This window comes from Calonectris borealis, chromosome 3 (genome assembly GCF_964195595.1).
Source record: "Calonectris borealis chromosome 3, bCalBor7.hap1.2, whole genome shotgun sequence".
Classification (NCBI taxonomy): Eukaryota; Metazoa; Chordata; class Aves; order Procellariiformes; family Procellariidae; genus Calonectris; species Calonectris borealis.
The window spans coordinates 77,894,503-77,907,991 of NC_134314.1; the positions used below are offsets into that span (position 1 = coordinate 77,894,503).

The following is a 13,489-nucleotide window of genomic DNA, read 5'->3' on the forward strand; positions in this document are numbered from 1 at the left end:
AAAGATGCACCATTTCATTTCCAAATGCTACAGTTAATCTCATAACTAGCAAATAGTACTGTATAGATGTATTTTTGTATTTTTTATGTTAGGTACAGATTTCTAATTTTTTTGCTTTCTGGATGCTTTATTGTAAAAAAATATGTAAAAGAACTGTTTTTATACACCTTTTAAATCATGTGAACTATCTTGTAAGTGTTCTAAGGAGCTGCACACAATTTTTACTTCAGTAGCTGAATTCCATAAACAGGATGAGTAGGTAGCAAATTTACAGACATGAAGAAAAGATGGGTGCCACAATTTCAAAAAAAAAAAAAACACCACACAACAAAAAACCCCACAAAAAAACCCTAAACAAAACCAGAGCAGATTTTTCTTTCAAGTTACCATGATGCTCATGAAGAGAGGAAGAAAATGGCATTAAGATTTGGGAAAGATTAGAAAGAGAAGACTGTCATGCTAGATTATAATCTGTTACTGTATTTAATACCTAATATACGTTTTTCCCCCCACAGAAATTAGCAGAGTACGGAAAGACATGTATAACGACACATTAAATGGTAGTACGGAGAAGAGAAGTGCAGAATTACCAGATGCTGTGGGACCTATTGTACAGTTACAAGAGAAACTATATGTGCCTGTAAAAGAATATCCAGATGTAAGTATATCTTTTTAGTCCCTAAATTATTTTTTGATCCTTGTGGTCGTCTTTAAATGTAAATTTCATGTGATGCTACCCTTGGATCACACTGAATTGCTTTTGACAAGATACTTCTTAGGGAGCAGTGTATGTTCCACTTGGTGGCTTGATTTGTAGTGAGTGTGAGTGGAAGAAGGTTGTGTTAAATACCAAACTAGTATGGATTATAAAGCTGTAGATCTAAGATCTGAATTACCTTGTTCATTCAGTACTGTCAGTCCTGAGACACTGTGTAGTGAGTTTTATGAGGGAAGTAGTTCTTGGCTCAGTGTTTTTTCCTCTTAGTATATCTCTAAAAGTCAGTTGGAGAATCCTTAGAGACCCTTTAGAGACCTTTTGGAGACTGTAGTTAATGTTAATTACTGTTTGTCCCATACCTGTGTAACCAGTTCTGTAACATATAGAAGTGTCTTTACCTTGGGGTTGTTTCCCTCCCTGTCCCCCCCCAAGCAAAGCTCCTTGCTTGCATGCCAATGTTATGTTCTCCATTGGGTGTTCTGTATCTATTGTACACCTACCTTTTTGAGAGAGAATGGTTTCATTTAACTAGAAGAACTATTTAGAACTCCTGAATGGTTTCTTAAAACAGCTCGGGAAAAATAGTCCTGTCAAAATCTACCCCAACTATTTTCATTGATCACTGACAAAATAAGAAATTGTGTTATTCCTCTGTAATAGAATTTAGAGGTCCTGTTGCAGTGGAGGAATGCAGGGTCCAAGTGAGGCATTTGCATATTGAAGGAGTATAAAGTGGAAGAAAATACAGAACAGCAAAAAATGGAAGTAACACTTCTGTATTTCTGTGGCTTTTCTTTGTATCATTAATTAGATTAAGCTCTCCAAATTGAGCTTTATTATTTTAATACTGCTTAGAACATACAGGCCTCTAAATAAAACCTCATTGTGCCATATTCCATTAAGAAAATTAAGTGCAAGTCACTATTCAGAACAGAATATTTAGACAAATGTCTCTTCTCCCTTTTCAGTTTTCACAAAGTTGTTCTGTTGCTTTTGGGTTAAAATACCTGTACTGGGAAAAGTGTTCAAAGAATTTGCATTGGCAGTAAGGACATCTCTCTGCCTTTCCCTTCCATTTTTCTTCCAAATTAAATATATGCATATCTATATACATATATGTACACATATGTACATGCATACATATCCCCACACCAAAAAGAACGATTCTTTTGAAACTCCTTGGAATTACAAATTTTTGACAGGAACTGTGCTATTGTTCCGTAAAGCAATGTAAGTAGCTCTGTATTTAGATATCTGTGTATATCTTACAGTTACATTGCTTATTGGCTTTTTAAAACATACCTTAGTTGTTGAAATCTTGGTTTATAACTTGACAATGCATCCTTTGCGAAGAGTCACCTTAGTTATCGGTTGTAGTTTTTACAGAACTTGATGCTTGCTTTACCAGGATCATGCGATAAGAGGAAGAAAAAGGGGTTGGATTTCCTATAATTGTTACTAAGCTTTTCTTCTAGAAATCAAGGGTGTAGTAGCTTAGCTCTTCACTGCCAGTTAATTATCAAATATAGTGTAAATAAGCAGGAAAGAGTTTATCTCCAGTTACTGTCGATGCACTTGTGTAACTTTGGGTATATGATTTCTCTAGCTACTGCTAGCTCTTTGTGTGTCTTCAGAAGAATGCCCTTGAAGTGGTGATAATTAATAAATTCTTACAAATTCAGAAGTTGGAGAGACTTGTGATTTGTATACATGTGACCTGAAAAAGGAAGGTAGTTGGTTCTTGTGAGGTGATGTGAAATGTTTGCTAGAAAATGTACAGCTGCTACCACTGTGGTGGTACTTGGCAGCTCAGGCTTCATTGGGGAGCCAAGCCCAGTGTTCTCTATGTGCTCCTGCCTGTCTATGTGTTGTCTGTATTTGTTCCTAGCTACTCAGAATGGGATCTGCACAGCCTCAATAATTGGCTAAGCAACTACAATATACCACTACATACAAAAAAAGCTGTGGTTTTGTATGTAGGCCCTTTCTAAGATCTTTCTGCAAGTTAGAAATTAAATAATTTGCTTTGCATTCAGGCTAGTACAGTGTTCAGAAGGTCTGGAGTACAGTGATTCCAACTTGTCTTAAAAAAACCTGTAAAATTCACTTGTAAAGATTATTTTCACCTGTAAAGATAATTTCATTGTAATCACACAGTGTTACGTCAAACTCCTTACTCATATCTAGCAATTGATTTAATTGTTTTCAGATACAGGAGAGACATGCTGTGCAGACTTATCAGAGCGAGTTTGTCAGATAATTCCAGTTAAGTCTTTCTATTGCCATCATTCTCTTCCAACTGACAATCTTGTATACCTTGCAAAGACATAAAGATGGATAAACTTAAAGATTGTTCAGAGTGACCAGAAACTATTTTCTGATGTAGATTTAGTAATATTTAGTAATAACAGAAATTAAAAAAAAAAAAAATCAAGATACTTATGATGTTCTAATAAACTTTTATTCTGGTAAATATTTTTGACTTATAATCTTAAGCATATAGATTAGTTGACTGTAGTGAATACTGAGTAGTACTGTTGTGCCACTTTGTGCACAGAATCCTTAATTGTGAGGCATAAAAATAATGGTCTGCCATAATTTTAAACAAACTTATGTTTTATAATATATATAGGTAAACAAACATATATACATATATGTATAAAAGATGAAACAGTAAATTTTCATAGCCTACATCACTTCGATATTACTGTTTGACTGTCCTTTGAGTACCTACACAGAGGAAAGAATATATAAAATTGAATTACAAAGCTAAAATAAATACATAAAATCCCCTTTAGTCTCTTAATAGTTTAGTTTTTTATATGAGTGCATATTGAGTATTTTTATTCTAAGACCATAGCTGATGCAAGGTTCAACTTTCCGAAAAATCAATTGTCTGAAACAGCCTGTAGTTTTTAAATGCCGACTGTGTAGAGTCTGCATTTCTACTTCTGTATTAGTAAGTGGAAGATATGCAAAAATCTTGCTAAAGAATAACTAATTTTCTTTTGTATATTGTATTAATAAGGAACATTCTTCAATGATGTAATCACAATCTGATAAACTGCGTAACTATTGGGATGGTCTGCTTTCTGGCTCATTGTTTTTCCATTGCAAGCTACAGTAATGCAATTGAGTATATTTGTATATATTATTTGCGTCTAAGGTGTTAGATCTTCATAGAAATTTTAGTCTTAAAACTGAGATTTGAGCTACTTAGCTTTTCTGAACCATCTCTGTGCTCCTGAAACTTGAGAGAGAAATTGTGCAGAAAGGCACCCAGAAGATTAAATTCCATTAGTTGTCCATAATTTGTCCTTCAGTTAAAAATGTGTTCTCTCTGCAGTTAAATCTTTGTACACTCTGTAAGTGTTTGGTGTTACAGTTTGAAGGCATTTCCAATTCATGGAGAAATATCTTCCATCAGAGTTTAAAAAAGTAAGAAGAAAAGATGTCAGGAAAATCATCGAGTTCTTAGGAAGCAGAAGAATGGAGGATATGCTATTGTTTGTGTGTGAATAGTTAATAGTCTTTAGCATTTCTTACGCTTCAGATAAATGATTAATTTTCTTGAATTTCCCTAAAGAGCTAAGACTAAACTTTCTGTCTGATATCAATTTAAACAGTTTTTGGAATTAGTACCTACAAATGTTGGACTGAATAAATGTTTTTCTATTATAATCATGGCTTTATTAATAATAAGTACCCTGTTAACTCTGATTAATGTGAAATTCTCTGTTGGAACTCTTCTGTGCCTCTTCAGTAAAAATGTAAGAACTCAGTAATTATTGCTTCTAAAGTAGCATGTCCTTTGAGTATACCGAAGCTCAAAGGCCAGCAGTGATAAACAGCTTGTGCGTACTTTCTGACCATTTTAGTTAAAACTGTTTAATTAGTACAACAGAACGATGAACAGAGGGATTCATTTTACTATGGGGAACTTACTGACAAAACGTTTAAATCCTTTTTCAATTTGGTAATATCAGAGTTTAATAGCATCCCTAATATGGATTAGGAAAATGATAACATCCTCTTTTTTTATTGTTCTGATTCTTTTACTTAAGCTCTTCATTCCCTAGTGGTAAACAGGGAAGGAGGCTAAAAAAGCTGGCCTTGTTTACCCTTGCAGTAGGAAGGAAAGAGAGAATATAACTGGTCTCTGTAAATAAACTTGGGCTACAGGGTACCAGCAGGGCTGAAGGAAGATTTGGCAAAAGGTCAACTACTGACACAAGTACAAATGTAAATGAAAGAACTAAAATAGTTTGATTATAAATTTCCAGTCTGAATGAGATATTTGGAAAAACATTCTAGTAGAAGTAGTGGGAGCAAAAAAGTTAATTTTGAGTTTGAACTTCATATATAATTTATGGGAGGCTTTACGCACTCTGGTTGCAAACGGTAGGGGACTGGATTCATTGAGAAAGGTCCCCTTTTTTAGTTGCTAATAAAACAGAGACATGCCTTGATATTTGTAAGACGCTTTTTTAGCCTTTCTGTCTAATGTTTTATTGGATATCCTTCCGATACTGACCATCTGATTCACCTTTTGAAAGATAAGTTTCTTTCGAGCCCTGGTTCACATTCAATAACTTACCTTTTTTTAGTAGCACCTTGCTGAAAGATTATATCCATTGTCATAATTTTATTCAGAAATAAGTCTATCAAATCTCCAGAGCCTGTTTGTCCTCAGAGGCAAAAGGATGGAAGACAGTCTAGAATACGTTGCAGATAAAAAGCCTGTCCTTTAGTCTCCGATGCTAATCTTGCAGGCTCAGCATCAGTTCAAGCAATACCGATGAACTTGGTCCATATCCCATCTTTCTGAGAGTTATTTCTTCCCCATTTAACTCTTGAAGCATTGAGTGCAATTCAGTCGTTAGACTGTTAATATTCTTATTCCCATTTCATTCTTACTTTCAAATTTTGCTCTTTAACTATTTGCAGGTATTCTGTGGGGGGTGTGTGTGTGTGTAAAAAAAAAAAAAAAAAAAAAGGAAGGCAGGTGGAAGTAAAAACTAAATAAATAGCACTTGCTTACTTGCTTTGGCTAGGGACAATGTTTCCCTTAGTGTTTTTCAAAGTAAATTCGGAAATCTGGTAGAAGAAGTAAGTTCATCTGGTACTGATACACAAGTCGAACATATTTGTTAGGATAACAGTTTGTTATGGTGATGCTTTTATTAGTAACTTCTTCAAATTAACATCATAGGATTAAACTTTTTGTGATGTCCAGCATGTGAATGACATTTCTAGTAGAAAGTAGTGGATTATTTTTCTTGTTTAGTCACTATACAGGTCCAGCTCAGAAGGGTAGGAGTCTGTAATCTGACATCAACAGCTAGTGCTAGACATTTGGGCACCTTCTGTACACCATGGGTGAAGAGGAGTGTGTGTGTGGGGGGAAGCCAAGTGCTGAAAGAGAATGGTAGGCTAGAAAATTAGTCTAAACAGTTAGTTTGTAGATGCCTGTTGTTTTTCTGTGAATGAAATATCTAAAATTTTAGTTAGAATAAATTAATCTTACTAAAAATGGTTAACTTTGGGAATTACAAAATCTGAGGTTGCAAAGGATGCGTCCAACTGAACTTTTTGAAGAGCAAGCTAAGACCTAGTAGTCAACTCTATCACGCTTGTTTTTGCTCCCACGGTGCCTTTCTTTATGGCTTATCTCTCAATTGCAATTGTCTCTGCAGAGTTAGGCTTTCAATGGGCAATCTATTTGATCAGAGCTGTCTTCTTAATACCCTATTTTGTTTTAGAATTCTGCACTTTATGTGCATAAATTTCTTTAATTCATGGACTAGAAAAATATTTGGGTGCATCGTTTCAGTTGATCATGTATTACAACTCTGTTGTGTGAGTTTGTCTATGCTTCCTTTTGCTGAACTGTTTTCCCTCAGAACTTCTACTTATTTTGCAAGACTAAGTACCAAAGAGTTGTGTGCATATACAAATAATGAAAGGTCAATTGTGGGGCAGAGAGATTTGTGGAATATTGATTTTGTTTTTCATTGTTTTTTTGTTCAATCTGTTCTTTCAAATGTTTATCGTAGTAAAGAAGGGTTTTCTACAGAGAGGAGGAAGTGCTTCAGTGTGACATTTTTGCTTGCTGTTGTGAATAGGTCAGATACACTTGAGTACACCTGCTGAACTTGGTAGTTTTTTGTGAATTAACGTCCTGTGTACTTTAACTAGGATTGGGGACTGCAGTAAATATGGAAAAACATCAGTAAGGGCTAAACCCATACTTAATAGAGCAAGGTAGAGCTATGTTTAAAATACATAAGTGGATTTACAAATTACTCTTTAGGCATCAGAATCCCTAGTAGATGCACTCAGTTATTAAAAGTCAAGAACAGATCTTCCCTTTTCTTCAGAGAGCTGAAGTTGACTCCTGAAGGATGGGTTTGTAGTTGACAAGTACAGTGTTTTAAGGAGATAGGAAATACAGAGAGAAAATCCCTTTCTGGAGAATGAAGAGGTTTTTAAACTTTTTTCCCTCTGGTTGGTTGACAAGGGAGACCTATAACACTGAGCTCCTGTACTTTATCTAGAAACTTAACCTGGCAATTATAATACCATGCTATCTTCCTTTTCTTTTTTTCCCCCCCCCCCTTCTTTTTTTTCCCCCTCCATATCTGGTGGTCAGTAAGCTTTTGACAGGCATATTAGATATTTCTTCCTTTTTAGTAGCTCTGTAGTTTAGGTATTACTGTTTGTATGCTCAGATTTTTATGGAGTTGCCCTTGCAAAAGTAATTCAATACTTTCTTGTCAGAGGACAACATGAGTTCTGTAACTTCAGATAGGTATATCAGAGAAATGCAAGTCTTCACTAACTATGCTTGCTCCGTGTTTCACTGGGATAAGAAGGCACCGAGCCCCATCCTGAATTGCTATTAAAAGTAGTTTTGAGTACCAGGCAAAATATCAGCCTGATGTTTTCCTTGTATCTCTCCTAAATCACACGCTGAGGTAAAATTCAGCTTACATGTCCTCAATACTGAAAGATCTGTTGTTTATTACTAGAATAAGTCTGCCCACAAGCGTTGGGGGTGCATATTAATTAAAAAAAAAGTTGCCTTTTAAGCAAGAACATGGACTAGTTTTTTGAAGAGGTGTGCTGTTTTTAGGTTCTGCTGTTTCTGAAGTTCTTAACTCAATATATTTTAAAGTGTATATCACTTGTCAAGGAAAAGTCTTCAGAGTAATGTTGCATTTATAGCATTCATTTCTGATTTGAATTTGATCCATAATTCAAAAGAATTGTTGTTCTCTGCATTTGTGTCTCGATGTTGGTCACTTGGTGTTTTTCCATGATTCTTGTTGAGAGGAAGATTGTACACAAATACCAGCTTGTGGAGTAAACTTTCTGATTAGATCTTTCCTTTCTTCTTCCATGTTTTTTTTCATAGCTTACGAATTGTTGTTTACCTTCCTTAGTTTTGAACATTGGGTTTAGAATAAAACACAAATGCTGCCTTAATAGATATCTCTTCATAGGAGATTCTGAGGTTGTGTAGCTAATAGGTGTTCATCCAGTGTTGTATGGAACTACTCAATTTATTCAATTAGTTTCTGCTATTTTTAAAGCCAGTAAGAACAGTGGTTGGACACAGTTGTTTCATTTCAGTTACTTTGGCATAATATTAATTCACAAATCTGAGCTTTTATATGTTTCTTTTCTCTTATTAAGAGCAGTGTAAAACAGTTGAATTCGGTAAAGGCATTGATTCCTTTTGAAACTTGCAACACTTTTTTGAAACTGTGTGCATTGTTTTTCTTTCATATACACTCAGTATTTTAAGAAAAATAATGCTGGTTGATGAGCAGCCAGTTCCTTTTTACATCTTACTTGCACTCATTTTAGTTGTCTCTTATTATATAGCATAGTACCCCCTGTCTTCCGGGAAGGCTCATGCACCTGTCCTAGTTGTGTACATTCATCCACCCAACACTTAATTTTAAGTTGCTTAGGTTGATTAATGCTTTTTCAGAAGCTTCTGTTTCTTTAGAGTACTGGCATAAGCTTGATCAATATCTTTCAGCTATGTGGTTTATAAACAATCGGAACATACTGACTTAAAATTCAAGTTCATTCTAGTTACAAACATCATGAGCAGTAGTGTCAAAGGACACTGAGGGCTTTGCCCTCTTGTCAGTGATACAGGGACTGCTTGCTCTGGGAAGATGATCAACTGAATTGTGATTTTAAATTGTCTTAAATATACAGCAGTTTCTCAGATTATTTTTTTTCTGCCAAGTACAGGTGGTCTACAAATGTGAATGCTGCATGAAATAGATACCTCTGTATTGCTGTTCCAGATTTATTGTTGTGATTAGTGGAAATGACCAATTGTTATCTTGTTAATGTGTCTTAAGAACTGATGACAATGAATATATTATTCAAATTAACATATTAAACTTCTGGGTCATACTGTTTAACCTGATTGTTTGAATTTTATAATTTGAACTCATTTGACTGTATTTTATTACTGTTTTTTTTAAAGTGAATGTCACTTGCATTAAAAGTAAAGCAAAGTTGCTGTCACTCAACAGATACACTAAAATAGTATTTCTTAAGCTTTGATCTCTTTAGGTTTTTTTCAAGTTAGTCTGGCCAAAATAATATTTTGCATCTTTTTTTTTTTTTTTTTCACAAGTGCAAATGTTGTCCTTGAGACCTGGAAAGTTGTAAACAAAGGCTTTTGAGGGATTTCTGAGGGATTTCAGTTTCTTCAGGGAGTCAGCAGATGGGCAAGCTGAACGAGAGAGAGACCTGGAACTCTGGCTTTGTATCATAAATAGGGCTGGAAGATAACTTCTTATGTAGAGATATATGGTACTACAGACAAGTAGATTGGCATGTTAACCTGAAGTACATATCAAAGCTTTATGATAACTCTTTCTTGTGCCTTTTTTCCTGTGGTAAATATGAGGTAGTTCCTCTTTTGTTGCAGTGACTGTGGTGGTGGTGGTGGTGGTCATCACAGAACTGTTGAATGTGGTAATGATGTCTGTCTGCCTCCTTACTTTAAAAGCCCCTGGGTAAAAGGCAACAGCTAGTTAGAAGCAAAGCCTGAATGTAGTAATTGTTGATATGCTGCTATTTTAGTAGTGTTGTAATTGTAAATGTTTAGGATAATAGATTCAACATGATTTGATATGCAAAGGTGCTATTATTATTGTAATACTAGACTGTAATACTGCTGTGCTGTACTGCTTGATGCTGGCTGAAGCACATAACTTTATAGTGCTTATGTCATGAGACTTGTACCCTTAAATGCTTCTGACCAGTTGGGCTTTTTAAAGTGTTTCAGGCGCTTTTCAGTTTTGCCTCATTTGTCTTTTTATGTATTACCTTCTTACAGATAGAGCAGACAGTTAAGGTTTGGTAATATAACAGCTTTTAGCAGAAGTCATTTAAAGCAAACAAGGTGGATTAGATCTTAAAGCAGTAAAGGAAATATTGAGAGGGCTATAACTTGAGATATCTTCTGCATTTCTGACCTGTTCTCCTGCAGTTCTAGGCTTGAATTTTGCAAATTTACTGATTCTGGTGGCTGTACATGTATATTGAACTCTTCCGTAACAGCCTTTTCAGAAGGAATGGAATTGCTCAATTTTTCTCTTTAAATATGGTCAACATTGAAAAACCTATTTATGATTTTTTTTTCTAGAAGACATAATTGGACAACAGCGAGTAGACATTGAAAGCTACTAGTCTTTTTTTCTTTTACACTTAGTTGAAGCATGTCACTTGAAATCTGTAGTAGAATGACAAACACTACCAATTATATTGTTTTGGGCCCCTCATGACAAGGACATTGAGGTGCTGGAGCATGTCCAGAGAAGGGCAACGAAGGCCAACTGTATGAGGTTCAACAAGGCCAAGTGCCGAGTCCTGCACTTCGGCCACAACAACCCCAGGCAACGCTACAGGCTTGGGGAAGAGTGGCTGGAAAGCTGCCCAGAGGAAAAGGACCTGGAGGTGCTGGTTGACAGCCGGCTGAACATGATCCGGCAGTGTGCTCAGGAGGCCAAGAAGGCCAACGGCATCCTGGCCTGTATTAGGAATAGTGTGGCCAGCAGGAGTAGGGAGGTGATCGTGCCCCTGTACTCTGCACTGGTGAGGCCGCACCTTGAATACTGTGTTCAGTTTTGGGCCCCTCACTGCAAGAAGGACATGGAGTTGCTGGAGCGTGTCCAGAGGAGGGCAATGAAGCTGGTGAAGGGCCTGGAGCACAAGTCTTATGAGGAGCGGCTGAGGGAACTGGGGTTGTTTAGTCTGGAGAAGAGGAGGCTGAGGGGAGACCTCATCGCGCTCTACAACTACCTGAAAGGAGGTTGTAGCGAGGTGGGTGTTGGTCTCTTCTGCCAAGTAACTGGCGATAAGACGAGAGGAAATGGCCTCAAGTTGCGCCAAGGGAGGTTTAGACTGGACATTAGGAGAAATTTCTTTACTGAAAGAGTGGTCAGGCCTTGGAACAGGCTGCCCAGGGAAGTGGTGGAGTCACTATCCCTGGAAGTATTTAAAAGACGTGTAGATGAGGCCCTTAGGGACATGATTTAGTGGACATGGTGTGTTGGGTTGACGGTTGGACACGATGATCTTAGAGGTCTTTTCCAACCTGTATGATTCTATGATTCTATGGTTTAGTGGGCATGGTGGTGTTGGGTTGACGGTTGGACTCGATGATCTTAGAGGTCTTTTCCAACCTTAATCATAGAATCATAGAATGATTCTATGATTCTATAACCCTACTGTTTCTTGTTCTAAACTTTTGGGAGGGGGATTGCTTTTGTTTTGATGAAACAATTTAAAATTACTTTGTGACGTCTTTCAGTATTTTCATGGCATGAAATTCTAGACCTAGTTTGGTAAATCAGCTCCTAATGAATCTAACGCAGTGCAAACTATGTACATGGAAATTGATCGTGATGTGCAAAGCTCCTATGGCTAAGCATTATCATTCTCTGTTTAAATCATGAGTTTTTGTAGTTCCGATTGTTGAAATACTTGTAGCCTTTGCAATATATTTAAAGATACAAACAGGTATTTCAAAAGTTGATTTGTCTCAAACTAGATAAGAATTCTGATTTCCACCCCCCCGTGAATTCATATAAATCAGAGTTTGTTTCTTGTATAGAGCTTTAATTCTATGAATCAGATTGCAGTTATGTTACGGATACTCAAATGTGTGTAAAAGTAATGGAGCAAAGCAAAAATTATCTAATATTGGTTGTGATTATAAATTACAATTTAGTCAGCTAAATTAGGTAATTAAAATCAGTGACATGAATGGAAAGCATGTTTATGTTTAGGAAGGTTAAATACCTTAATTTGTCACTCACTGCAGAAACTGCATAAAATGCATTTTTTCCCCCAAATATCTTGGTTGAATATGGAAACTTTCATCACACATCACAGCTGTTGTTGGTAATGCCTACCTTTATCCATAAAACAATACTATGGATCTTTATCATGGGTTTAGTTGCTCTGTTATTTGGTGTGGTGCTTCACCTTTTTTTTTTTAAACTTTGCTTGTCAAAGAGCGTGCTATTGTGGAGGAAAAAATAGTAATTACTATTTACATGATACTGCTTTAAGGTCTTCTGATTTGGCAGTGTGCAATTTCTCTGTTTCCTCCCACCTTTCAAGGTGACTAATAAATTTATTTTTTGAACTTAGCATTATAAAACACTGAATAATTCAGCATAAAATATATTGCCTGAAAGGGATGCAGAACTTTGTCTAAAGTTCCAGTAACTAATAAGATGAAATGAAGTGGTTACTGAGCACCTCTCCTTTGCATAAACTTATGTATAGCCTCAAAGCCTGTTTCTGCTCAGTCAGCTCTTCCTTTTGGGGGGAGGAAAAGTGACTGCAATTCTCTGATAATTTTAAAAAAAGGAATGGTGTCCCCTAAGTATAAGAATTTCCGTTTCTGCAAAGTATTTGTAACAACAGTATCACCATCTGCAATGGTGCTCCAATTTAAACGTATCTTTCTCACTTCTAATTACTGAGAATTGGAAGTAGTCTACAGCAAAATTGCCAACTTTAAGTGCCTTGGGTAATGTCACATGTAGTCACATCTAATTAAAAGGTATTATTATGGAAATTAGTTGTTGGACTGTATATCCTGAGGAGCCTTTGTTATTGGAATATGAGTTTAATGATGTAAACTGTGAGGCTTAGAGGGCACTGCTGGAACCTACAATTAGGTTTTGGAGACCGATTTACACACAGCACAACTAGTTAATTCTCTAGATAAATGTGTCACGATTCCCAAGTAGAGCATGGAATTGAACGATTTTTACTCATCTCCTGGTGTTACTGAAACTGATGTCTTGTCACTGTTCTGAAAACCTCATCTTAGTGAATAGGATGAAACAGATTATTCACTATCTCACTTAAGCATGCCTACTATTAGATTGTTCATGGGATCTGATTTCCTCAAAGAGTTTCTGTTAACAATCTTTCAATTACTGTTTAAAGGTTTTTATGACCACTTAAAGGAGTGAACTACAAAACTGTACTCTGGGCCTTTAAATCATTGCAAATGGGCCTCTAAAGATAACAGAGATTCTTATTTTAAAACCATGAAATTGTTAATTTGTCTATCTTCACAGCTTTCTCACTTATGTTGATAATGCTAAGCAATTTAAAACCCAATTATTTCCAAAATATGACAGTAATTAGATCAGTGTTTTTACATGAACAGAACACGTGGCATAAAATTCATTTTGAGGTGTATTTTTTTAT

The 13,489-nt window shown here is 36.0% G+C and overlaps 1 protein-coding gene across 21 annotated transcripts in view; it reads left to right on the forward strand.

Moving 5' to 3' along the window:
- Positions 1-13,489, forward strand: part of QKI (QKI, KH domain containing RNA binding) — a 165,804-nt gene that overhangs the window by 39,243 nt on the left and 113,072 nt on the right. For all 21 annotated transcript variants that reach the window (XM_075146305.1, XM_075146294.1, XM_075146301.1 and 18 more), the window contains one exon: positions 516-658. In XM_075146305.1, coding sequence (XP_075002406.1) covers positions 516-658 — 143 coding nt within the window. The remainder of the gene's footprint in view (positions 1-515; positions 659-13,489) is intronic.